The sequence below is a fragment of the Hyperolius riggenbachi genome, chromosome 12 (genome assembly GCF_040937935.1).
Source record: "Hyperolius riggenbachi isolate aHypRig1 chromosome 12, aHypRig1.pri, whole genome shotgun sequence".
Classification (NCBI taxonomy): domain Eukaryota; kingdom Metazoa; phylum Chordata; class Amphibia; order Anura; family Hyperoliidae; genus Hyperolius; species Hyperolius riggenbachi.
Genome location: NC_090657.1, coordinates 177,331,157 through 177,357,656, shown reverse-complemented (window position 1 = coordinate 177,357,656; position 26,500 = coordinate 177,331,157). Strand labels below are relative to the sequence as shown.

The 26,500-nt window shown below is 46.8% G+C and overlaps 1 protein-coding gene across 3 annotated transcripts in view; it reads right to left on the bottom strand.

The window, feature by feature from the left end:
- DIDO1 (death inducer-obliterator 1) overlaps nt 1-26,500 on the bottom strand; it is a 112,555-nt gene that overhangs the window by 77,814 nt on the left and 8,241 nt on the right. Inside the window, exons 1-3 of one of the 3 annotated variants that reach the window (XM_068262670.1) lie at nt 21,046-21,148; nt 9,945-10,102; nt 2,722-2,839 (exon numbers count right to left, since the gene is read on the bottom strand). In XM_068262670.1, coding sequence (XP_068118771.1) covers nt 2,722-2,806 — 85 coding nt within the window. In that variant the 5' untranslated portion in view covers nt 2,807-2,839; nt 9,945-10,102; nt 21,046-21,148. Of the gene's footprint in view, nt 1-2,721; nt 2,840-9,944; nt 10,103-21,045; nt 21,149-26,500 lie in introns of those variants that run through there. The other 2 variants (XM_068262669.1, XM_068262671.1) reach the window with 2 other exon arrangements.

The following is a 26,500-nucleotide window of genomic DNA, read 5'->3' as shown; positions in this document are numbered from 1 at the left end:
GTTCCATCACTCTGCACTATAAAGGTGCCCATACACACACCTTTGATCGAATTGGATGGGAATTGATCTCCTTAAAATGTCTGACCAATTGAATTTAAAAGTTTTGATTGGACAGGACTGAAAATCTAGGTTGAGCAGTGGCAGATCGGGGGCCCATAGCTGTTCATTGTATCGAAAAGTGCAATGTGGCAGTTCCATCGATTTTTAACAGATTCCCTACTGGAATCTACTGGACTTTAATGTGTGTGAGGTAGGAATCGAATCCTCTCAGAGGGGAATCAATTGTTTTGGAACATCGGATTTGAAAATCTATAGGCAAATGGCCAGCTTTGGATATTAAAGGACAACCGAAGTGAGAGAATATGGAGGCCATATGTATTTCCTTTTAAACAATACCAATTGCCTGGCAGCCCTGCTGATCTATTTGGCTGCAGCGATGTCTGAATTACACCAGAAACAAGCATGCAGCTAATCTTGTCAGACCTGACAATAATGTCAAGAACACATGAACTGCTGAATGCTGGTTCAGGGGCTATGGCTAAACATATTAGAGGCAAAAGATCAGCAGGACAGCCAGGGACCTGGTATTGCTTATAAGGAACTATATATATCCCTCAGTTCAGTTGTCCAATACCAATTTCATCTTCACAGGCTGCTAGCTTAGTACTGCTCAATGCAATACAAAGCAATGCAAATGTAGTCATGTGCTGCTTCCACGCCAGCATCAAACAGGCACAAAAAACCCATCATATCTAATTCAATAATAATTGGCATCAGAAGATTAAACAATGGTATCAATCAAAAATGCCATATTTTGATAGACTTTCATTAGATTCTATATGTTATCCAATCTGTTAGGAATATGGTATAGCTTCAAAGCACAGACCTCCAGCAGCTTCAGATATTGCTGGTACTACACAAAGCTGCATTCAGCCAATACTGACTGTTAGTGTGACTTCAATGGAAGCAAATCTATGCAGGGAGGCTATGAAAGCTGCCATGGCAGACCTCATTCTATAAATGCCTTAGGCTAGAACCCCCCTAGGAATCACTGCAGCATTGTGAGCAGCGATTCCTAGGGAGTTTGCAGCCGCGATTACCCGACGTTTGGAAGCGCTATGCAGTAAACAGCACGGCGCTTTAGATTTGCAATTCGCTTGCTTTGTTTTCCTCTTTAGATAAACTTATACTTACCGCGTGGCGGATGTCCGGCTTCCATCCGTAGCCCCGCCCGCTAAAGGAAGAGGTCATAGGTGCTTCTCTATGACCAATCAGAGAAGCACCTGTGACCTCTTCCTTCGGGGCAGGGCCACGCACAGAAGGAGGAAATACAGAGACCGGGTAAGTATAATAAAGTTTTATTAAAAGATAAAGAGGATTGCTCGGGCCCCAAAGCGCTGCAGAATCGCTTTGATAAGCAATTTATGCAGCGCTTATATACTTTGCATTGAGCGCAAACGTACTCAAAATGCTGCAAGTCCTGCGATTACCTCTAATCAAAATCGCACTAATGGGTTCAACCACCATCCACTTTCATTGGTGAAGAGTTTTTGGGAATCACCGGCGATTCTAAAATTGCCATAGTGGGTTCCTAGCCTGAGGACCCATTCTCACTTAGGCGATTAGTGGGCGATTACCGCTAATCGCCAAAGCGCTAGCGCAGTACAAACATAATGGCAGTGATATCACTGCTGAGATAGCCGCCGATCGTGGGTGACTCGTGATTACTGGCAATCGCAAAACGCGTTGTTTACAGGCTTTTTCAGCGATTCTGGAGCAAATGCGATACAGTGCTTAAAAAAAGCGCTAATCGCGAGAGTGTACAGTGATTTTACCGCGCTAATTGTGGTAAAATCACCTGCGTAAAATGCTAGCGCTAAGCGATTGCCAGTGTGAATGGGCCCTAACTGCCCATGCTGATCCTGTGGTTTCAGTAGTGATGAGTCATGTGTCATGCATGCAGCCAGACAATGCCATGACAGCCAAATTTATAATATATATAAGGGTATAATAAAAACATAAGCAGCCCCAGCTGTATTCTTAAAGTGATGTTCTATTCACCTGATGTTCAGAGATTCACCTTCCCATCCTGTTCTGAGGACCTCCATGGAGCTTTGGAGCTGTAATATGAATAATGGCAGCAATAAACACTAGCCGGGAACTCTGAAGGCTCATACACAGGCCTGACTAAAGTCAGCCGATAACGACCACCTCAGCCGATAGTCAGGCGTGTGTACAGAGGCCCCCGACCAGCGACAGCTGCTCAGCAAGTTATCCACCCTGCGGGCCAACTTGGCTAAGCAGCGGCCAACTTCTTTCTGATGCTGCGCCACTGCGTGACATCCGACGCGCCGCTCCATCGCATAGCAACAGAACGTGTTGTCAGCTACACGACTGACTCGAATCTGTTCAGGCCGTCTCAGCGATGTCACCCATGGGAACGGGTCCCAATCCCTGATAGGACACATGAGTTATGAGGTGTGCACGCACCTTCAGGCTAGGTTCACATTACAGCCTGATCACCTCCACAAACTGTCCAATCTATTATGAACCATCCTAATGGGGAGGTTCATTTTATTTGTTGTCATATACAGGTGCTTGGACCCCATTAAGTTAGACTTGTTACTTGGCTCCAGCGATTTGCACGGCCCAGCCAAGCTACACATTGATTCACACATCTAACATTCTTACTAATCCTATAAAAAATATAAACTAGCATACCAGGAGAACTGCTCATCATAATGTCAAGGGTGCTCTCAGTTTCATATGCCAGAGAAGAATGCAGAGAACTTGTCACATCCTCCATTGCAGGTGCTGCTTTAGCTCCCACACTGCAATTCTGAAAATAAATATGCAGGTTGTAAGTGCAGCGGTGGGCAAACAGAGCAAGCTTCAAGCCAACAGCTGCAGAACTGGGTGCAGAGTGTGTCTGACTGTACACTGTGTCACATGATGCTGGCTGTGCAGAGTGCATCTGGCTGTACACTGCGTCACATGATGCTGGCTGTGCAGAGTGCGTCTGACTGTACACTGCGTCACATGATGCTGGCTGTGCAGAGTGTGTCTGACTGTACACTGCGTCACATGATGCTGGCTGTGCAGAGTGTGTCTGGCTGTACACTGTGTCACATGATGCTGGCTGTGCAGAGTGCATCTGGCTGTACACTGCGTCACATGATGCTGGCTGTGCAGAGTGCGTCTGACTGTACACTGCGTCACATGATGCTGGCTGTGCAGAGTGCGTCCGGCTGTACACTGCATCACATGATGCTGGCTGTGCAGAGTGCGTCTGGCTGTACACTGCGTCACATCATGCTGGCTGTGCAGAGTGCGTCTGGCTGTACACTGCGTCACATGATGCTGGCTGTGCAGAGTGCGTCTGGCTGTACACTGCGTCACATGATGCTGGCTGTGCAGAGTGCGTCTGACTGTACACTGCGTCACATGATGCTGGCTGTGCAGAGTGCGTCCGGCTGTACACTGCGTCACATGATGCTGGCTGTGCAGAGTGCGTCTGGCTGTACACTGCGTCACATCATGCTGGCTGTGCAGAGTGCGTCTGGCTGTACACTGCGTCACATGATGCTGGCTGTGCAGAGTGCGTCTGGCTGTACACTGCGTCACATGATGCTGGCTGTGCAGAGTGCGTCTGGCTGTACACTGCGTCACATGATGCTGGCTGTGCAGAGTGTGTCTGGCTGTACACTGCGTCACATGATGCTGGCTGTGCAGAGTGCGTCTGGCTGTACACTGCGTCACATGATGCTGGCTGTGCAGAGTGTGTCTGACTGTACACTGCGTCACATGATGCTGGCTGTGCAGAGTGTGTCTGGCTGTACACTGCGTCACATGATGCTGGCTGTGCAGAGTGTGTCTGACTGTACACTGCGTCACATGATGCTGGCTGTGCAGAGTGTGTCTGACTGTACACTGCGTCACATGATGCTGGCTGTGCAGAGTGCGTCTGACTGCACACTGCGTCACATGATGCTGGCTGTGCAGAGTGCGTCTGGCTGTACACTGCGTCACATGATGCTGGCTGTGCAGAGTGCGTCTGACTGTACAGTGCGTCACATGATGCTGGCTGTGCAGAGTGCGTCTGACTGTACAGTGCGTCACATGATGCTGGCTGTGGAGAGTGCGTCTGACTGTACAGTGCGTCACATGATGCTGGCTGTGCACAGTGTGTCTGTACACTACGTCACATGATGCTGGCTGTGCAGTGTCTGACTGTATACTGCGTCACATGATTCTGGCGGTGCAGAGTGTGTCTGACTGTATACTGCGTCACATGATGCTGGCGGTGCAGAGTGTGTCTGACTGTATACTGCGTCACATGATGCTGGCGGTGCAGTGTGTGCCTGTATACCGTGTCACATGATGCTGGCTGTGCAGAGTGTGTCTGGCTGTACACTGCGTCACATCATGCTGGCTGTGCAGAGTGCGTCTGGCTGTACACTGCGTCACATGATGCTGGCTGTGCAGAGTGCGTCTGGCTGTACACTGCGTCACATGATGCTGGCTGTGCAGAGTGTGTCTGGCTGTACACTGCGTCACATGATGCTGGCTGTGCAGAGTGCGTCTGGCTGTACACTGCGTCACATGATGCTGGCTGTGCAGAGTGCGTCTGGCTGTACACTGCGTCACATGATGCTGGCTGTGCAGAGTGCGTCTGGCTGTACACTGCGCCACATGATGCTGGCTGTGCAGAGTGTGTCTGGCTGTACACTGCGTCACATGATGCTGGCTGTGCAGAGTGTGTCTGACTGTACACTGCGTCACATGATGCTGGCTGTGCAGAGTGGGTCTGACTGTACACTGCGTCACATGATGCTGGCTGTGCAGAGTGCGTCTGACTGCACACTGCGTCACATGATGCTGGCTGTGCAGAGTGCGTCTGGCTGTACACTGCGTCACATGATGCTGGCTGTGCAGAGTGCGTCTGACTGTACAGTGCGTCACATGATGCTGGCTGTGCAGAGTGCGTCTGACTGTACAGTGCGTCACATGATGCTGGCTGTGCAGAGTGCGTCTGACTGTACAGTGCGTCACATGATGCTGGCCGTGCAGAGTGCCTGACTGTATACTGCATCACATGATGCTGGCGGTGCAGAGTGTGCGACTGTACACTGCGTCACATGATGCTGGCTGTGCAGAGGGTGACTGTACTCTGCGTCACGTGATGCTGGCTGTGCAGAGTGCCTGACTGTACACTGCATCACATGATGCTGGGTGTGCAGAGTGCGCCTGACTGTACACTGCGTCACATGATGCTGGGTGTGGAGTGTGTGACTGTATACTGCGTCACATGATGCTGGGTGTGCAGAGTGCGCCTGACTGTACACTGCGTCACATGATGCTGGCGGAGCATGTGTGACTGTACCCAGTCACATGATGCTGGCGGTGCAGAGTGTGTGACTGTACACTGCATTACATGAAGCTGGCCTCCCTCTCTTTTTATGCCAATACTACCTGCAGGGGTGCAGCAAGCAGACAGGAAGAGAGAAGGTGCCATCATTGCTTTCTTCTTACTAATGCCAATTGCATGATGTCTGGTGCCATCATTGCTTTCTTCTTACTAATGCCAATTGCATGATGTCTGGTGCCATCATTGCTTTCTTCTTACTAATGCCAATTGCATGTCTTGTGATCAAGCATGTGGCCAGGAGAATGTCTTATCTGCATGATTGCTCAGGGAGTGTACACAATTGTAACTTAGGGCCCCAGAAATAAAATAAACCATACGTCAGCATGGGCATCTCTGCCAATTATTTACATGTGTTCCACGATAACGTGTTAGCAATTAGACGCAAAATCATGTCCAATCACTAGTGATACATACTGCTGCACTTATCGACTTCCTATCTCCTCAGCAGAGTCAAATATATTTGTACAGCCATCATTCTAAAAATACTGTCCAGAAACATCCATCAAGATGGTTTCAGATGACAGTGGTTTAAAAAGAGTACAGGCCGTGTGTAAGGCTAGCGTCAGCATGGGAACCTGATAAATGGCATTTTTAAGGAGGAAACAGGATGGCAGCTCTCATAATCCTTTTTAACAAGCGCAAACAAGAGAAAAGTTACCATTTGACAACACTGCCACCCCCGAGCCTAAATAAGGGGCTTTGAAAGGGACAGATTAGAAAACCTTAAAGTGGACCTGAACTCTTGCACTGGACAGAAGGAAAACAGAGAAATGCACCCTGTATGTATTTAGTTTAGCCTGTCTAATTCCCCCTCATTTGTGTCTAATCACAACTGTAATTTGATCTCCCCCCTGGGTCACATGACTGTCACGGCAGATAAGTGATTTTGAAAGCACTGGCTGTAAACAATATGTCTGCTTCCATAAATCAGGAAGTAGAAACTGTGCAGATTTATGTTAGGATTTGTATCAGCTATAACAAAAATGTTTTTTGTCTAACGTTTATTATGTTGCTGCGTATCTTTTAGAGCAGAGATGACACGGAGTTCAGGATCACTTTAAAGAAAGACCGAGGTAAAAATAAAAGGGATGAGAAAACAACTGCATCTATCTTCCTACTACTAAAAATGAACTTTTTTTTTTTAGGTTTTACTGGTAAGCAACTAAGGAAAAAAAAGTATGTTTAATGTTGTATTGTCTTGTATGTTTGATAAGAGTCTTTCAGTATCCCAGAATCTAAAAATATATGAACTATTGACTTTATCTACTCCCTACACTCAGAAACTGTTCCCTGCCAGGCAAGTGTTTATGGCTATAATTCCTTATCAGTGAAGGTTATGGCTATAGCCCCACTAGGTCCTTACTGGAGAGAAACTCACTTTCATGGTTAACTCTTTCAGGAAGAAAAAAAAAGAAGAAAAGGAACAGAGCCTAATTACATGTATGCTTAATACATACACATGTCATGCGACATCTCGGGTATACTTTAACAGACTGCTAAACTGTTCCCCTGGATATAGTAGTGCCATGAGATGTTCCCATTCATCACACATGCTGGCCAAGTCCAGGCTTAGAACCAGTAAGGCTGTGTACACACATCAAACTTAGACGGACACATTTTACCACCTCTATCTAGTATGAGAGCTTACCTACACAGTCTAAGCATTCAAAACCTGTAGACCCTCATACAACAGAAAATCAACAAATCTAAATTGGATGTGTGTACGCTTCCTTAAGGTAGCCATACACTGGTCGATTTGCCATCAGATTCGACCAACAGACAGATCCCTATCTGATCAGAGAGGGATCGTATGGCTACCTTTACTGCAAACAGATTGTGAACCGATTTCAGCCTGAAACCGTTCACAATCTGTGGTGGTGGTGGTGCTGCCGCCGCTTCCCCCCATCCCGCATACATTACCTGCTCCGCCGGCGCGACTCCCGGGTCTCCGGCATGCTTCCCTTCTTCCTGTCTGGGGGAAGTTTAAACAGTAGAGCGCCCTCTACTGTTTAAACTTCCTGCCGGGACAGGAAGAAGGGAAGCATGCCGGAGACCAGAGCGGAGACCCGGGAGTCGCGCCGGCGGAGCAGGTAATGTATTGCGGCTCTATTGCGTCGGTCGTCGGGCACTCAAACGCCATTAGCGATGCGCCCTTTACCCGCGGGCGATCGACGGTTATTTTCCGCACGGCGCGATCAACGGGATCGGACGGAATGGATTGAAATTCGGCGTGTAGCGCGAACGATTGGCAGCAGATTCGATCCCAGTGATCGAATCTGCTGTTGAAACGGCGGCAAATCGGGTCAGTGTATGGCCAGCTTTAACCTGCTGAGCGGTCTGGACGAGCTCAGCTCGTCCAACACCGCCAGAGGCTGCCGCTCAGGCCCTGCTGGGCCGATTTCAACCAAATAAAAAGCAGCACACGCAGCCGGCACTTTGCCAGCCGCGTGTGCTGCCTGATCGCCGCTGCAGCGCGGCGATCCGCCGCGTGCAGCGGCGAAAGAGGGTCCCCCCAGCCGCCCGAGCCCAGCGTAGCCGGAACAAACAGTTCCGGCCAGCGCTAAGGGCTGGATCGGAGGTGGCTGACGTCAGGACGTCGGCTGACGTCCATGACGTCACTCCGCTCGTCGCCATGGCGACGAGGGAAGCGAAACACGGAGGGCCGCTCATTGCGGCCTTCCGTGTTATCTCTTGCCGCCGGAGGCGATCGGAAGATCGCCTCCGGAGCGCCCTCTAGTGGGCTTTCATGCAGCCAACTTTCAGTTGGCTGCATGAAATAGTTTTTTTTTTATTTAAAAAAAACCCTCCCGCAGCCACCCTGGCGATTTAATCAGAACGCCAGGGTGGTTAAGGTAATACCTGCACTAGATTACCCCTTCAGGTGTTTGTAAGCTGCTCTACAGATCAGATCACTGGACATCACTTAAAGGGAACCTAAACTGAGAGGGATATAGATGCTTCCTTTTAAACAATACCAGATGCCTGGCAGCCCTGTTGCTCTCTATGGCTGCAGTAGTGGCTGAACCACACACCTGAAACAAGCATGCAGCTAAACCCAGTCTGACTTCAGTCAGAGCACCTGATCTGCATGCCTGTTCAGGGGCTGTGGCTGAAAGCATTAGAAACATAGGATCAGGGGGAAGAGTCAGGCAACTGGTATTATTTTAAAAAGGAAATATTCTGAGGATAGTGAGTCTGGAGACACTCCTCTATTTACTACACCAGGAGATCACAAAGCCAGAACATCTTGGCTTCCCTTCTTATTCGTAATTATCCACCCTCCCACTATTGTGACATAGTTTGGACAATTGACTGAGGGGGAGCCTCGCTGAATGACCATGTGCAAGTATTTAACACAATCCCAGCTGTAAACCCAAAGAAGTGCACTGCATATAATTTAAGTACAGCTGCATATGTATGCTAGATTAAACTGGGCCAGGCCGGAGCGATAAAGATAACCCGGAGAGTGCACAGCCTAAACCCCCACCCCACAACACAGTCTACCGCAGCCTGTATCGGCATCTCTACCCGCCCACATGGCGCGGCATTCCCTGCAAAGCAACAGACATGTTGCTGGACTACAGGTACGAGACATGTCTGTGCCGCGCTGGGGTCTAAACAGTTGCCCTGGGGATCCAGTCCCGGTCTGTACCGGCCATAGACAAGTTTTCTACAATAATCCGACTAGCAGTGTTTCCCCTGCTCATTGTTTTATAAAACTTTACAACTCCTCTGATCTCTAAACTGGCCATACACCAGTCAATAATTCTGGCACATTCCATCACTTTGGTCAAATATTCCCGTGATTATTAACTCCAGCGTACCAGTAATTTAAACTGGTCAATATCAGAGACAGTTAGCTTGGAAAGAGTGTTTGGAGTGAGTGGTAAATCTTGATAAAGCATGCGGATAGAGAAGCAGTGGCAGATTAACAGCCACACAAATGCGTAGAGAGTCAAGCGGAAAAACATCACCCAGAAAAGCTGCAAGATCGTTTGGAATCAAGTGGAGAAAGGCCATAGATTGCCTGTGATCAATCCATCGTTTGCTAGATTGTGCAGCTATCAACCTGTGAATGGCCAGTTTTGGCGATCTCTCAAAAATGGTAAAAAGATTGAGTGCCATCTCAACTTTACAACAGCCACAACTCTGATAGTATTCTGGTTACCAAAAATCTACTAGCTAGACATTCAAAAAAATCCAAAAAGTCTCATTTGCGAGGCTTTAGCACAAAAAGCCAACACACACAGCAGGATTACGCATGATTTTGCTAGGCAGCCAGTATTTAAGTGTTTTAACTAGCAGAGATTTCAACTAAATATGTTAGTTGGTAAATTAAGTCCTGAAATTTTTTATTTTTTTTTAAGTATAAAATAATGTCTTATTCAGGACTGGAATTTGGCAGGTTTTAAAAGAGTTCCATACAGTCAAACACAAATGCACCGTTCATTTTTCTGCATAAAATGCAAGCACAAAAAAAGCAGCACATATAAAAACACACAAACATGTCACTTACCTGGACTTCAGATGACTAATGATGACCCATAAAAATCCAAAAGAATGCAGGAAGGTGTGTGTTGGAGACGATTAGCAGATAACTGAAGAGGTCTGTGAGAACTGGAGAGGGATGGCCTTGAAATTCACAATCTGACTCCGCCCCCTAGGGGAGTGTCCCTGTAAAGTAAAACCAAACACTGAGAACAAAAGCAGCTTCCAATGTTTTCAGTTTCATTGTTTTAATCACAAAAACTTACCACCCCCTCCCCCAAATGAAAGACAAACAGTAGGGTTGCTGCAGACAAGTTCACTGCAACCCTTCTCCCCACTTGTTGGTTATAGGTAACGGTATGTTATAATGGTATAAAGACCTCCCACCCAAAGCAAAGGCCAAAAGTTCAGCCACATGCACACTTCAGCAGATGCCCTGCTTCAAGAGAGTTTGAAGCCTTATATAAACCATCTGTTTATTAGACATTTATCTTTAACAATATCAGCACTGCTAAAATGCTGCATTCCCGCAGGCAGAAGGCCGTCATTAAACCCCCCCAAATCCCTGGGGCAAAATTGCTCGACTTTCAAAGTCCTGGATTTTTCTGCCTAGGGAGGCTGAGCTTAGCGCTGTAGCTCTGCCTCCACTCGCGTCAATCTTCTCCTCTCCCCGCCACTCTCAGTGAAAGAAGACTTAGAGGGACGGGGAGAGGCGGCGATCAGTGGGGATTGATGTGAGGAGAGGGAGAGCTACAGCACAAAGCTCTGCCTCTACCAGGAAACGCTCCCCGAATTTTGCCTTTGGGATTTTGGGGTGGGATTTAATGATATCGTTCTGCCGCGGGAATGCAGCGTTTTAGCAGTGCTGATAGTGCTAAAGATAAATGTCTAATAAAAGGATGATTTTATAAGGCTAGAGACTCTCTAACGATTGTCTGTCATGCTGTAAGCTACAGACAGGCAGGACAGCTCAATGGGACAAGAATATTGTAAAGGTAGCTATACATCAGGCGCCTTGGCTGGTGATCGACAATCTGATTAGATTATTATAATCGGATGACAATCGGTGCAGCCAATACCAAGCCCAATTGACAATGCAACTAACTTCGGACATACTGTAAGATGTAGGACCGATATGCTCAATCAGGTATGCAGTGGTAGCGGCGTGCGACATCGGGAGGAGCGTCGAATGCGATGGAACCACCGGTGCCTGTGCGTGAATACTTTATCTGTCGGGTGTCAGCCGCTTGCCCTGCCCCGTGTCACATACATGCGCCCCACGTGGTTGTGGGCACAATGTGGGAGTGTGCGTGAAGTCACACACAGCCACGTTATACCAGCAACCACGTAGGGTGCATGTATGTGGAGTAGTTCGGAGACGGAGCCAGCTGCGAACACCAACAGGTTACAGGCTAAGTATTTACGCACGGGCAGCGGTGGTGGTATATATTACAGGGGCGAAGCGGCATCACTAGGCCGCTTCCCGCAAGATTTCATGCTGAAATCGATCTGGAATCAGTCTGCGGCAGCTGACACATCTCTCTCCAATCAGAGAGAGATCTGTCTCTTGGTCAAGTCTGCTAATCATCGCTAGATATATGGCCACCTTAAAGGACACCCGAGGTGAAAATAAACTAATGAAATAAACAATTGTATCTATCCTCCACCTCCTAAAAATGACTTAAGATATTCCACAGTTTTATTTTAGATTTAAATCTACTTTTTAAGTTTTTACTGTTTTATTGTTTTTGCTCAATGACACATTCATTGAAGTATGCCAGAGCTAAAATCTATGAACTATTGACCCTTTTTATCTCTTTCCTGCTCTCAGAAGCCATTTTCTACTAGGAAAGTGTTTTATAGTTCTAATATCTTATCAGTGAGGGTCACTGACCCAGACAGGAACTGCCACTTACATACCTGATATTTAACTCTTTCAGGCAGAGGAAGAAACAAAAGGAACACAGCATAGTTATTTGTGTGCTAGGCACTGTACATACATGTCTATCTCATGTCACGTCACCTCGGGTATCCTTTAAGGCATCCAAATCACAGACCTTACCAATGATGATTACTCACAGGCTAGATTTAAAGAGCAATTGCAACTGTAATAAAACTTCACATAAAACAGATCCATTTTAACTTATTTATAGAGCGTTAGTAAAAAATAAAAAATCTGAATAAAATGGCATAACCACCGAAGGTTGCATAGACATTTTGTAAAACAAAACCACAGCCGTTTCTGATTCAGCTGCGGCTCCCATACTGCTGCCCAACAAGGCTGAATTGCAGACTACTCAGAAGCCCAACGGAGGGGACCAAACCGACATGGCTGATGAACTACAGGGGCTGGAGGAAGCCCCGTATAAATCCTTTGACTTTCATTATTCCACAGTTTTATTTCATTATTTCGGGTTTACTTTAAAAAACACCTGACAATATGGAATAAGATATTGTCTATTCCCTTTAAAGGAAACCAGAGCTGTCGATAAAAGAAAAGATACTTACCCGCTGCTTCCTCCTGCAGTATAGACACGTGCAAGTCCCTCGCCGTCCTCCCGTGGTCTGCCGTTTGGCTGCGATCAGCCCCGGTAATAGGCTCCGTTGCGTCAATTGGGGCTACTGCGCATGCACAGTAGCCCAGACTAACGCAACTGTGCCTATTACCAGGGCAGACCGCGGAAGGACGGTGAGGGACTTGCAGGTGTTTAAACTGCAGGAGGAAGCAGTGGGTAAGTATCCGTTTTTCTTTTATCGACAGCTCTGGTACACTTTAAAAACTTTGAACAGACTGTAGGTACACTTTAAAAAAATGCCACTTGTCTGGTTGTGTTTTTGAGTCTTCCCCAATAACACCACCTCAGTCACTGACTCACACTGCATGCATGTTTGTAAGGACTAGTGTATCGGGACCTGTGACCCCGTCCAAATTAATTTTTTATGCTGGTTTTAAAGTGGACCTGAATGCCCTCTCTTCCCTACAAGATACGCAACAGCATAATAACAATTAACATTTCTTTGTTACTGCTGAAACAAATCCTAAAATATATGTGCACTCCTACTTCCTGATTCATGGAAGCAGACATATTGTTAAAGTGCAAACTCACAGATCTCACCAGCACACCACAGGTTACAGCGCACCTTTTATTGTGCCAGTATCCACAGAATCCAACAATTGTTTCGGGGCCACGCAGGGTCCCCCTTTGTCAAGCCATATGCCTTGACAAAGGGGGACCCTGCGTGGCCCCGAAACAATTGTTGGATTCTGTGGATACTGGCACAATAAAAGGTGCGCTTTAACCTGTGGTGTGCTGGTGAGATCTGTGAGTTTGGACTTTGAGTGTGGCACTGCCTATGCCAGCTCGCCAAGCACCCCGAGAAACGGATGGTGTGCCTGCCTCACTTTGGAAATATTGTTAAAGTGGATCAGAGATGAACTTTTACTCATTGCAGAATTGTGTTCCTTTCCTTTTGTTTATAGGGCATTCCTCAAGCCAAATACTTTGTTTTAATACTCTAATTCCCTATAAACTAAACAAGCCTCGCCCAGAGCTTCTCCAGTGCCTCGGCATTTTCAGACAGTAGCAAGGGCTCATGGGAGCTCAGTCTGGGCAGGAGGAGGGGGAGGTATTACTAGCCAGAGATTTCAGAGGGGAGGAGGGATTAGGTTTTTTTCACAGGCTGAGTGCTGAAGATGCAGATAAGCCTGCCTCTGTGTAATGTTTACAAACAACATGGCTGCTGTCATTGTATCACAGGAATAATCATATTCAATTTAAGCTTTTTGCAGTTAGATTTGCTGTGTAAACTATCTAAACTTTAGATGATATATAAACAAGTTACTTGTTATAGTTCGTTTTTCATCTCGGATCCGTTTAACATCCTGTACTTTCAAATGAGCTTATCTGCCTTATCTGCCGTGGCAGTCGTGACACATAGGAGAGGTAAAATTATAACAATCAACTTGTGATTAGACACAAATGAGGGGTAATTGACAGGCTAAACTCTCAAAATACATACAGGGTGCATTTCTCTATGTTTTCCTTCTGTCCTGTGCAAGAGTTCAGGTCCACTTTAAGAGCAACCACAGTGTTTTAATTCAGGCAGAACCCTAATTTCCCATTCACTTTTAAACTGGGACATCAATTGATCCCAGTCTGAACATAAGTCAAAGGTCTATGTACTCTAGCTGTCACTGTATAACTAGACTGAAATCTAAAACATTTGTACAGCAGCCAGATAACTGGCATTCTGAAAACAAACAAGTCAGTAATATGCCAGCCTTCTTGTTGTGCTAAACATTCGTACTTTATAGCTATAACACTTATTGCAATTTAACTAAGTCTGAATATAGCTTTTTCCCTCTCTCTGGTAACATGCTTAGAAATACTGCTGAAAACTTTATGACCAAACACATTTTGCATTGGAGCTAATGCTGGGAATGCACAATGAGTTTTTTCGGCAGATTTACTGTCCGATCGTTTTCCATTCACTTCTATAAAAAAAAATTATCAGAAAAATGATTGAAATCAGATCAAAACTGTTGGAAATTATCTATTGAGCCATCTATCTGCCGAAAAACCTCCTGGTGTATTCCCAGCATTGCAGTGATGCGAGTGGAAAGAGGCAAGCCCTACCACAAAAATCCCAAGCCCAACTAGAATCAAATAATCAAGGGTTGTGGCTCCGCCCCCTTTTCACCCATATGTGTACAGTGTTCTCCCCAGAATTTTTTTTTCAGCCGGGTGGCATGAAAAAGTAGCTGGATGGAGTGCGAGGTGGGGAATGCAGGGCCGCAAAGCTCTATTACAGCATAGCAATAGGATGAAGAGGCGAGCTGGTGACAGCCGGGTGCTGACCAAAATTAGCCAGGTGGAGCACCTGGCTAAAAGAGCCTGGGGGGAAGACTGTGTGTACAAGCCTGTCCCTTCCAGGCTGGTAAAGAGCCATGTGGTCAGCAAGGGGACATCACTACAGTGACTGGAACAGCTTATGAATGCATAACATCCTTTAGGGGCCATTCACACTTGAGATCGCAAAACGATAGCAATTAACAGTTTTTTTTTACGCAATAAACGTGCATTTTTCACTGTACTTTTTTGCGATCGCGATTATTTTCATTGAGATCACTCAGAAATGACAGAAAAGCACAGCAAGCACCATGTTTGGGTTTACCGCAAATCACCTGTGTTATCACTGCCATATACATTATACTAGCGCTTTTAAAAGCGCTCGCAATCGCCGAAGTGTGAATGGACCCTAACAGCACGACAATTAACAATGCACATTGTCTGGCTGTCCTGTTGCACCTGTTTCGAATACTTTTAGCCACAGCCCCTGAACAAGCATGCAGATCAGGTGTTCTGACTGAAGCGTGACTTGATTAGCTGCATGCTTTTTTCAGGTGTGTGATCCAGACACTACTGCAGCCAAAGATCTGCCAGGCAACAAGTATTGTTTAAAAGGAAATAAACATGACTATTCTCCTCTCAGGTCAAGTATACTTTAACAGCTGATTTAGTAAACGAGCATCATTGAGAAGATGGTAGGGCTGTGTATGTAACTGCATCATTAGTGGCCACTGTGCTAAGTGTAACTCAGTGCCGCTCTAAAATGTAGCAGATGTGATCCACATTATACAAGGTTGCCCATCTCTGGGTGTTGCCTTCAGCTATAACTCCCTGGCCCCTCATTGTGGCTGGGCCGCTCTCTGTACACTACTTTCATAGCTCAGTCCTCTATTCCCACACTCTTAAACCACACTCTTGAAAAGCTAAGCCCAGAAGCCATGGTGGGAGCGTTCTGGGCATGTGCGGTTTGGAAGGAGGCGGAATTGTGCTGCCCAGGAAGCTCCGCCATGCAAAAGCATGCACGCAGAGGGTACATAGCAGGGATGGAGCATGCGCCTTTCCACTGACTGGAGTGATGAACGGGGGGGGGGGGGGGCAGGCATAGCTGGAACATGGGGGGGAGGGACAGCCAGTCTGAGGAGAGGTAAAAACACCATGTGATGGCTGTCTCTTTAAATCAGGGGTCTGAAACCTTATTGCCTGAGAGAGCCATAAATGCCACATAATTTAAAATATAATTTCGTAAGAGCCATACAATATGTTTCAAACTAGGACAGTAGGGCTCACATCCCTGTTGCCATGGTGATGTGTATACAGTTGATCCTCCGGGCAGTGGAAGAGTCAGACACGTCTTCAGCTTCTCTTAGGTTTCAGCAATTTCCCTGAGAGCCAGACAGGAGAAATACTGACTAACAGCTTGTACAATTAGCTATCTGACTTGGGGGTTGATTCACTTTGTAGGACGAGACCCCTGTACTTTGGCTCAATAGGCTGCCTGTCAAGTGACAGGCAGCCTAATGGGCCAATCAAGATGCCGGGATCTCATTCTACAAAGTCACTGGACCTGACAGGGTCCAGAGTGGGACAATTGGAGCAGCTGTTAGGTTTTTTTTTGGGGGGGGGGGGGGGGGAGTGTAGCACGTTAAGTAGTAAGTTAGTAGCACGTTATAGCTGTAATGCTAGGTACACACGATGCCCGTTTTTTTCAGTCGATTTTCCATCCGCTCAATTCTCTTATCTTTTAGACAGTAAGCGCTCAAGGGCAGGGTCATCCTCCTAATGTTTACTGGTTTTGTTGCAATACTTGTGCTGCTTGAGACTCTGCTGTACATTATTTTGGTTGTACCCGTTTCACTTGTCTTATTGTGCTGCGGAATATGTTGGTGCTATATAAATAAAAACAATAATCTTTTCTTATCAATTTCCATTCACCTCTGAGAAATCGACCAGAAAAACGATCGGAAATAATATCGGACATGATGGAAATTATCTATCAAACCATCTATATAAAAATTGTATGGTATGTACCTAGCATAAGGGAAGCAGTACTATTGCTCCAAAACACTGTCCATACAGTCACTATGCAACATGATAGCAAAAGTAATCTCCACACTTAATTTTAAGTATGTTAAGAAACTACCTGAATAATATATCCCAATTAAATCTGTTGGTCCTCATAGTACATCGATATTGGCAAGTTTATTCAATCAGATTGCATAGTGTAAATGCCAGTGTTAAGCCGGCCATACATCTAGTGATATTGCGGCCTGATTAACCATCCTATAATTTTATTAATGCATTGTTTGAGCAAGCTAGAAAGACCTGGTGAGGCGTGGTCGATCGGGTGCGCAGCACTAAAAGCATGCAATATCGTTATGGACCCTGGATGCTGTACCCCCCCCCCCCCCCCAATGCATGGTAGAATCACCGGGGACACTGGAGGAATCAGACATACCAGCAGAGAGGAGAGTCTTTAACACTGCGCATGAAGTGGGAAGACACTTATTACACCTGACGCTGGCCAGTGGTCTATTGGACATCTCGATAGCTACGCCTTTAAAGTGCTATATAAGTGCGCAGTACAGCCCGGCGGACATCCGATGACGTCAGCGCGCCGGCGTGGGACGCAGAAGTGCCAGGAAATGGAGTGCAGAAGAGCCCGACCTGGCCGCCGGCCTGGCCAGGTCGGGCACCAGAGACCACCGGGAGCCTGCGGAGCGGCGGCGAGGGCACCTCCTGCCTGCCACGGGCTGGAGGAAGCCCCAGGTAAGTGGAAATTTATTTTTATTTTTTTTAATCCCCTCCCTGAACCTTCCCTTTAACACTGATTGAACCTTTCACAACCAAGATTTTCCCAACATTCCCATCTCGATCAATCCATAAACTCAATTTTGGCCAAAAATTGATCGATAGGGCAGCAATGTTGCTGTTAAATATTCAAATTGAATGGTCTATCGCAGGGGTCCCCAACCTTTTTTTGCCCGGGGACCGCTTTCCTGTCCAAACACTTGTCCGGGGCCCAGGTTGGGGGGCTTGTTGTCAGCAAATTGGATTGGGTAGGGAACAGGGCCATGGTGCGGGCATATGGAAAACCACTGGGCCTCAAAAACAACCTCACACAGGCACAGATGTTCCACCAGTATTAGGTAGCCCCTCCCCAGTTTAGATGGCTAGATTTGCCCCCAGTGTTATGTAGTCCTCTAAAGCATTGATAGCTAAATTATGCTAGATGTATCCCCAGTGATCTGTGGCCCCCCACCCAGGGTAGGCAGCTAGATGTGCCCCCAGCGTTCTGTAGCTCCTCTCCCAGGTTAGGCAGCTAGATGTGCCCCCAGCGTTCTGTAGCCCCCCCTCAGGTTAGGCAGCTAGATGTGCCCCCAGCGTTCTGTAGCCCCCCTCCCAGGTTAGGCAGCTAGATGTGCCCTCAGTGTTCTGTAGCCCCCCTCCCAAGTTAGGTAGCTAGATGCAGTGTTCTCCCCAGAGCCTATTATCAGGGCGGAGCGCCCACCTGATCTATGTTCCCGCCCAGCTGATGAGATTAGCCTCCTTTCCATAGCAGAAAGAAACTTTCCTCTGCACAATAGCGCAGAATGCAGAGACTCCTTCTCCGCCCTCCTCCTCAGCTCCTTCCTATCAGCTGCGTGGAGGAAATCTGGAAACAGAGAGATGAGCCAGCTCAGCCAGACCGCGGGAGCTTTCAGCTGGACTCCGAACACAGAATTGAATGTGCAGTTTGATTGCTTTCCATTTGGTGAGTCACCCTACAGTGCTCTGTTTTCTCTTCAGAACTTACAAATCTTTCGCCTTTTACCCTACAGTGGACAGAAGCTCTCATCCTTTCACTGTCAGAGCAGCAGACACAAAGCCCCTTCCCCATATGCTTCCATCCATAAGTATGTCCTAAAACCGCAAATAGGAGTGGCTCATTAACATATCCACGCTTTCTTTCTTCTCCTGGTCATTCCATGTAATGAGAAAGATAAGGGTTTACAGGGTCTGTAACCTGAACCTGGTGCAGCAATCACTCTGCCTCCTGTGTCCCTGCACTTCATCACAAACTGACACATGTCCTTTGCTTGTTTAAATTAACCCCTGATTGTTCAGTTGAATCACTAAGATATGGGCAGGTGAATGGAAAAAAGTTTAGTTCAGCATTTTACATCAAGTTTGGCCTGTCTTGTCTCAGCAGTTAGGGCTGGTTCACAATGAGCACTTTACTGCGTCTGCGATTCAGCAGCCCAAATCTCACGATTTGCCACGATTCAGCGCTTGTGATTCCCGGTCAATAGAACGAGAATCACAGAGCAATTGCCCCCAAAACGCTGCATGCAGCGCATTTGCGATTAATCGAAATCGCAACCGCTGCAGTGTGAATGTATCCATAGGGATACATTGTGTCCGCGCTTTGCTGAGCAAAGCGCTGTAAAATCACCCCAATGTAAACCAGGCCTTACAGTAATTTAGGTGGAAAAAAGCCATACGTCAGTTGAGCCAGAGTACTTATATACTCACAAATTGCTGTGCTTTAACCTCCTTGCCGGTTATCCCGAGCTCAGCTCGGGGTAACCTGCGCAGGAGGATTTCTCAGGCCCCGCTGGGCCGATTTTCAAAAATTTTTTTTTGATTGCACACAGCTAGCACTTTGCTAGCTGCGTGCATATCTCGATCGCTGCCGATTCGCCGCTACCCGCCGCACCGCTCCCCCTTCCACACCCCTTGCGCAGCCTGGCCAATCAGTGCCAGGCAGCGCTGAGGGGTGGATCGGGATTTCCTCTGACGTCATCCTGCCCCGTCGCCATGACGGGGGAAGCTGAGCAGGAAATCTCGTTCTGAAAGGGATTTCCTGCTTGCAAAGAGCGCCGGCGGCGATCGCAGTAGGTAGGGGGGAGGCCGCTTGTCAGCGGCTATCATGTACCTAGCGCTAGGCTAGCTACATTAATTAAAAAAAAAAAAAAAAAGTACTGCGCCGCCCCCTTGCCGACATAATTGGAACGGCAAGGGGGTTAAACTAGCATCATCACTGGAGATCTTACCACTCTGTCGCCTACCTGTGTAATCAGCTATTAGTCATCACTCTTTTGCGCCTTTTGTACGTCCAGCAGCAGGAGTCACATACATTGCATGCAGGAAGTAGTTAATGAGGTCTGGTCATATATGTGATGATGGGGCTATGATAGTAAGGGCCCATTCACACTGGGGTTCTTTTCAGGTAATTTTCAGAGCTTTGCTGAACACCAGCGAACAGAGAATCGATATGAAAAAGTTGCCCTATGGTAGCATTCCCACTATAGTTGCGATTTGTGTGAAAATCACATATGCACTGAATACAGCATTTTGGGAGCATTCGCAATGCGATTTTTTTTTTTGCTTCTCGAATGAGTTATCTTTCCCCCCCACTTCACCTAGTAGCAATAAGTGTGATGCCGACCTCCCCCCCTCCCAGCATGATCCTCCCCACCCAGTGTGACCCTCCCTCTCTGTTCAGTGTTTCCTTATTTTCTGACCCAGCAGCACCCAGATTATCTTTACGTCTCCATCCGGCTACTTTTTCATGCCACCCGGCTGGAAAATACTTCTGGGGAGAACACTGTAGATGTGCCCCAGCGTTCTGTAGCCCCCCTCTCAGGTTAGGCAGCTAAATGTTCCCCCAGCGTTCTGTAGCTACCCCCCCCTCCTCCCCAGTAAGCCTTACCACCGAGGGTCTGGCATCTTCTATTTCCTTTCAGTTGAGCAGCATGCACCAGTGTTTTTCAGCATCCAGCTGTTCAGAGGAAGCACAACTGATGTTGTAATGAGAACAGCGCCACCTACTGACACTGATGCATGCTGCTCTGCTGGAAGAAGAAGAAAAAAAAAGAAAGAAAGAAAGAAAGAAGAGGCTAAACCCACGGCCCAGCACAAAACAGCCCACGGACCAGCAGTGGGCCGTGGACCAGGGGTTGGGGACCCCTTCGGGCTGCAATATCGAGTAATGTATGGGCATCTTAATGCCTGGCGCACACAATACAATTTTCCCGCCAGATCAACGGAAACGTTAGATAATATCCAATATGTCAGATCTGCTTCCGATCGATAAAGGGATTTATTTTGTACAGAAACTACCCGATCCCCTTGGGTGATATAGCTGGGCTAGCCTGTACAGAAGCGTGGTGTAGCTAACAACGCAATTTGTTAGGTCGGGGGTGAGAAACTGTGATGCCACGCTGCAATCGGGGAGCACCATTTTAAGAGAAGTTGGCTGCCACTCAGCCAAACTAACCCACTGGGCGGATCACTTACCCGTTGCTGGCCTTTGTACACACGCCTATCGGCTGAGGTGGTCGCCACGTCGGATTACTTTAGTTAGGCGTGTGTATGAGGCTTGAGGCTTTTCCACACATCATTGTGGAAAATCCCACACTTTCTTTTCTCCTGCATATGAACCGAAAACCTGCGTACGAAAATGTGTGTGAGCTTTCTGAGCACGCTAGTGTGAACTGACTAAAAGGAATATAAGTTGTTCATATTTATTACAATTATTAGTAATGAAAATATAAAGAAAAAATCACTATACACTGCCTACAGAAACCCCAATAAGCATCCTCAGACAGGCTCTGTCCTCACTAGAGTGGAAAATGGACTTTTATTTTGTCCGTTCTCCGCTTATTGCCAAGCAGAGAGTGAACGGCTTCTATGTTATACATGGGATACGTTCACACTTATCACGCTGCATCGGATCTGTGGCAGCAAGCAGGACACACTTCTGTGCAGAAAGTGATAATCCCAGGCCAGGTGGAAGCATTCCCCATATAGCCTACAGGGGGAGCACATCAGGACCGGGCTTCAGCCGCATGATGCGGAAGCAAGTGGGAACGGAGCCTAGGACTTCTGCCACCTTCAATAGACTGGGGCCAAGTTAAATAGCAACCACAATACTTAGAAGCTTGGCTACCTTGTAGGCTATAGGCCTGGCTGCAGTTGGGACAACAGACAACATAAAACCAACTTGCTATACTAGTTTGACCTCTAGGCAGGAATGTTAAACAGCATTCAAAAAGCTACCCTTAAATGACACTAGCCAAGCCCAGGTATTCCAACTGGAAACAATAGAACATAACAATGAATCACTATTGGGAATCTCTAAAATCAAGAAGAGCCAGTTCTAGTGTAAGCAATTAGATTACAAACTGTTCTTCAAATCCAAGATTTTGACCTACATTTGATCGAAAGAATCAATAGGGACGGATGGAATATTTAGGTCGATCGGGGGCAGGTCAAGAGCGGCAGTCATTGGGCGGCCCATAACATTGCACTTAAACAGTGCATTGCTGCTGGTCCATCGGTTTTCAATAGATTCCCTGCTGGAGATATGCTGTGTGTGGTAGGAATTGATTCTGAAAGGAAACAATAGTTTTGAACCATCAGGCAATCTGTATGTGTGTGGGTACCTTAATGGGGTTCTTAAAGGGAAGATCCGAGCAAAAAGGAAAAAAAAAAAAAAAAAGGATCTACTTACCTGGGGCTTTCTTCAGTCCCTGGCAGCCACCCTGTGCCCTCGCCACAGCTCCGGGGTGCCCTCCATTGCAGACGGCATCTTCTGCTCCTGCATGAGCGCCACTCGCGATCACACGGTCTGGAGTGTTCTGCGCAGGCACAGTAGTTCTGCACCTGCGCAGAACACTCCAAACCACGCCTGTGCAGTAGATGCCAGTCAGGTTCTTAAACAGAGAGGACCCCGGGCCATCAGCTGGAAGCGGAGCTGCGGCAAGGGACATATCAGCTGTCAGGGGCTGGAGGAAACCCCAAGTAATTTTTTATTTTAATCTCCATTGCATCTGTCCATCAAGTGATATAAAAAAGGGCAGTTTTACTTACCTGGGGCTTCTACCGGCCCCCTGCAGTCACCCTGTTCCCACGTCGGTAATAAACAATCGTCCAGTCCTCCGCTGTGGCTCATTTTCGCTTTCGGCAACTGAGCATGTGGCCGTCCACACGTTCGCACTTCTGTGAGCATCCTGCGCAGACAGCACAAAAGAATCTCTACTGCGCCTGCACAGGATGCTCCCAGTCAGGGATCAGGAACCTTCTTGCCTGAGAGAGCCATAAACGCCACATATTTTAAAGTGTAATTCCATGAGAGCCATACAATGTGTTTCAAACTGGATCGATAGGGTTCACATTCCTGTTGCCATGGTGATGTGTATACAGTTGATCCGCCGGGTAACGGAAGTGTCAGACACGTCTTCAGCTTCTCTTGGGTTTCAGCAACATCAGCAATTTCCCTGAGGAGCCAGACAGGAGAAACACAGACTAACAGCTTGTACAATTAGCTAGCTGACTTGGGGGTTGATTCATTGTGTAGGACGAGATCCCTGCACTTTGGCTCAATAGGCTGCCTGTCAAGAGACAGGCAGTCTATTGGGCCAATCAAAGTATGGGGATCTCGTCCTACAAAGTCACTGGACCTGACAAGGTCCATAGTGGGACAATTGGAGCGGCTGTAAGTTAGTAGTGCATGCTACAGCAGTAGTGTGCCTACTTTGAAAATGTTACTTGCGCTGCCACACTAAGCTGCGCTACTTGAGCAATGTAGCTTAGAGAATAAACCTCTACTGATTTGTATGTGAGCCAGATGTAGCCATCAAAAGAGCCACATCTGGCTCCCGAGCCATAGGTTCCCTATGATGGAAGCGTGAACGAGGACGCACGCGACAAGGGCCGTGCAGGCGCAGTGGCCGCTGACAGGTTCAGTTGCTGAACGCAAAACTCAGCCGCGGAGGATCATTGAGTACCGGCGCGGGCATACAGCGACTGCAGAGCGCTGGTAGAAGCTCCAAGTAAGTAAAACTGCCCCCCCCCCCCTTATTTTTTTTTTATTATCACTACAGGCTCATACACACATAGCAACAATTTGTCCAACTATCTTCCATACTTGTCTGTTGGAAGATAAGTTTTGTGTGTGTGTGTACGACTGACAAATAACCAGATGACCAACTGATAACAGGTTGTTTGCCAGATCCAACAGGTGGATTAACCTGCCCAACTATCATGCAGGTTGGAACGTGTGTACAAGTCTTTTGAACAACGTTCTTGTATTTTTGTATGCGGACATGTTGTGAACTTTGTCATTTAGCTTGCATGCATAGTATTTAAGTGAGTAGGTTGTTTAGTTAGTTCGAGTGAGTGCATGTACTTGTCAGGTAAACAAGTTGTTGTGTGGTTGGTCATGTTGTGCAGTTGGTTGTACATTAAGTTGGACGTGTGTAAGAGCCTTAATTACCCCTTTAAGAAGGCACCCCTGAAACTCTTGCACTCCAAGAGATAAAGGATGGGAGGGTTTATAATCTAGCATTCCCCAATGGGCTGGTCACTGACAGCCAGAAGAGTCCAGGATTCTATAAGGTGAATAAAAACAAATAAAAACGGAGGAAAGCTGGTAGACTTACCCCTGAAAAAGTCTGTAGCGAAACTAAAAAAATTTTGCAGGCTATATCCCTCTTCTTCAAGTGAAAATCAAACGATTTTGTGAACAGGCAGAGCACATACAGTGCAAGTCGCCTGCGCAGTAGAGCGGACTCGACGGAGATCGGCTATGTCCGCCTATCTCCGTCAGAAGAGCCGCAACAGCGTCCCCGCTGGAGCCAGAAAAGGTAAATATTGCACAGCGTGACAAATTGTCGCCTGTGCGTTCCGGGGGCTGCAGCGAGACTGCCGTGAGACGGGGAAGTCTCGATAGGGTCCAGAGGCTTCCCCCTACTGAGGTGAGTACCCCCCAGGGGAACTTTTTTTTTTAGTACAGGTTTTTTTTTTTCAACACGGCCAGGAACTTGTGCAACAGCAGGATCAGCCATACCGGCTGTATCCTGCGTCCAAGTCTCCTGCGCTGATATTTCTCGTACGCTGATGAGGAGCCTGCTCTGCCCTTAAAAGTGAGAAGGTGGAATGAGCAACACGAAATAGCAGCAGTCCAACAAGTCCTATCATTAACCAGTTAAGGATGATGCTAGTTGAAATCTACGCCCTGTTTTGAGGCTGTTGTGGCTGCCAGGGCAGAGATTTCAGCTCCCCGTCATACGTTCTCCCCGCTCCAGACGATCTCGTCGCTCTCTGCCTACCGCAGCTCACTCGCCCTGCCGTATCTATGATGGCAGTGCCCTGCGAGCTGGTCAGGAGCTGATTTCATTGGCCATAAATTACTTTTTCCTATGTTGCTGTCACTTACAATAGGTAGTAGAAATCTGACAGAACCGACAGGTTTTGGACTAGCCCATCTTCTCATGGGAGGCTCACAGGGATTTCTTTATTTTCAAAATACACTTAGTGAATGGCAGTTGCTCTGTCCAACTGCCAAAAAAAAGTCTTAAGTGAGCAGGGAGGCTGGTCAGCATCTTTTTATAAATCTTTTTCAGGGAGTGTCTTCATAAATAATAAAGGCCGTGCTGAGAATCCCCTACGGAGAGATGGACTAGCCCAAAACCTGTCGGTAATGTCAGATTTCTACTACCTACTGTAAGTGACAGCAGCATAGGAGAGAAGTAATTTATGGCTCATTTTACTCAGGAAGAAATGTCCTCCTTATTTGTATGTGTTTTAAGATTTCCGTGACGGTGCCTCTTTAAGTGGGCAGAGACATTGGTAATTAAGTGGTTAATAATAATCATAATAATTGATGGCCAGTCTGCAAATGGAACATCTATGCAAACACTGCATAGTCACCCAGAATGATCATAAATGTCTGCCCTGGATGACCTGAGTGGAAGGTGCACACTAACACAGGGCTAGTTCACCTGGATGGTTGAACCGCACAGCAGCAGTCAGGCATCAACTGCCACACAATGGAGCTGAATGGAGGTGTACACATGTGCAGTTGGGTCCGGCAGTTGATAGCAGGTAAACACACAGTTGGCAACATTGGTTTACTGTGGGGATGGTCAAACTTTTCTGGCTGCGGCCCGCACACCTCTCTCCCCGCAGAGTTGAAAACGCATTTAGCAATAGGCTTTAACCAGAGGAGAAAAAAAGTCCCTTTAACACAGCACCACACAAGTTATTTGTATTCAAAAGGGTAACAATTTAATTAATCCATTAATAAATCACTATAGAACTATGATAAAACCAATTAAAAGAGTCATGCTGCCTGTAAGTAAGCATATCATAAATACAATAATCAGATCAATGATGTAATGAGCGCCCAATAATAATAAATGAAAAAATATCAGCAATTAATACTGTGGGGTGCTCAATACAGAGCTACCCCCAGTAATAGAACCCGGGTTCAGTATAAAGCTGGAACAAGTGCAGAGAAACCCTCAGCAGGGTCTAAGGTGAACACACAGTGCATAAACAATTCATCAATATGATGCAAACCAAGTATCAGATGCAATATGATCAAAATTATATAACAATACATAAACCTTTACTGTGTCAGCCTTTGAGCATGCAGTATCATAGTCACAGCAATTGAGTGTCACTATATCACTGGTTTATGTATTGTTATATAATTTTGATCATATTGCATCTGATACTTGGTTTGCATCATATTGATGAATTGTTTATGCACTGTGTGTTCACCTTAGACCCTGCTGAGGGTTTCTCTGCACTTGTTCCAGCTTTATACTGAACCCGGGTTCTATTACTGGGGGTAGCTCTGTATTGAGCACCCCACAGTATTAATTGCTGATATTTTTTCATTTATTATTGTTGGGCGCTCATTACATCATTGATCTGATTATTGTATTTATGATATGCTTACTTA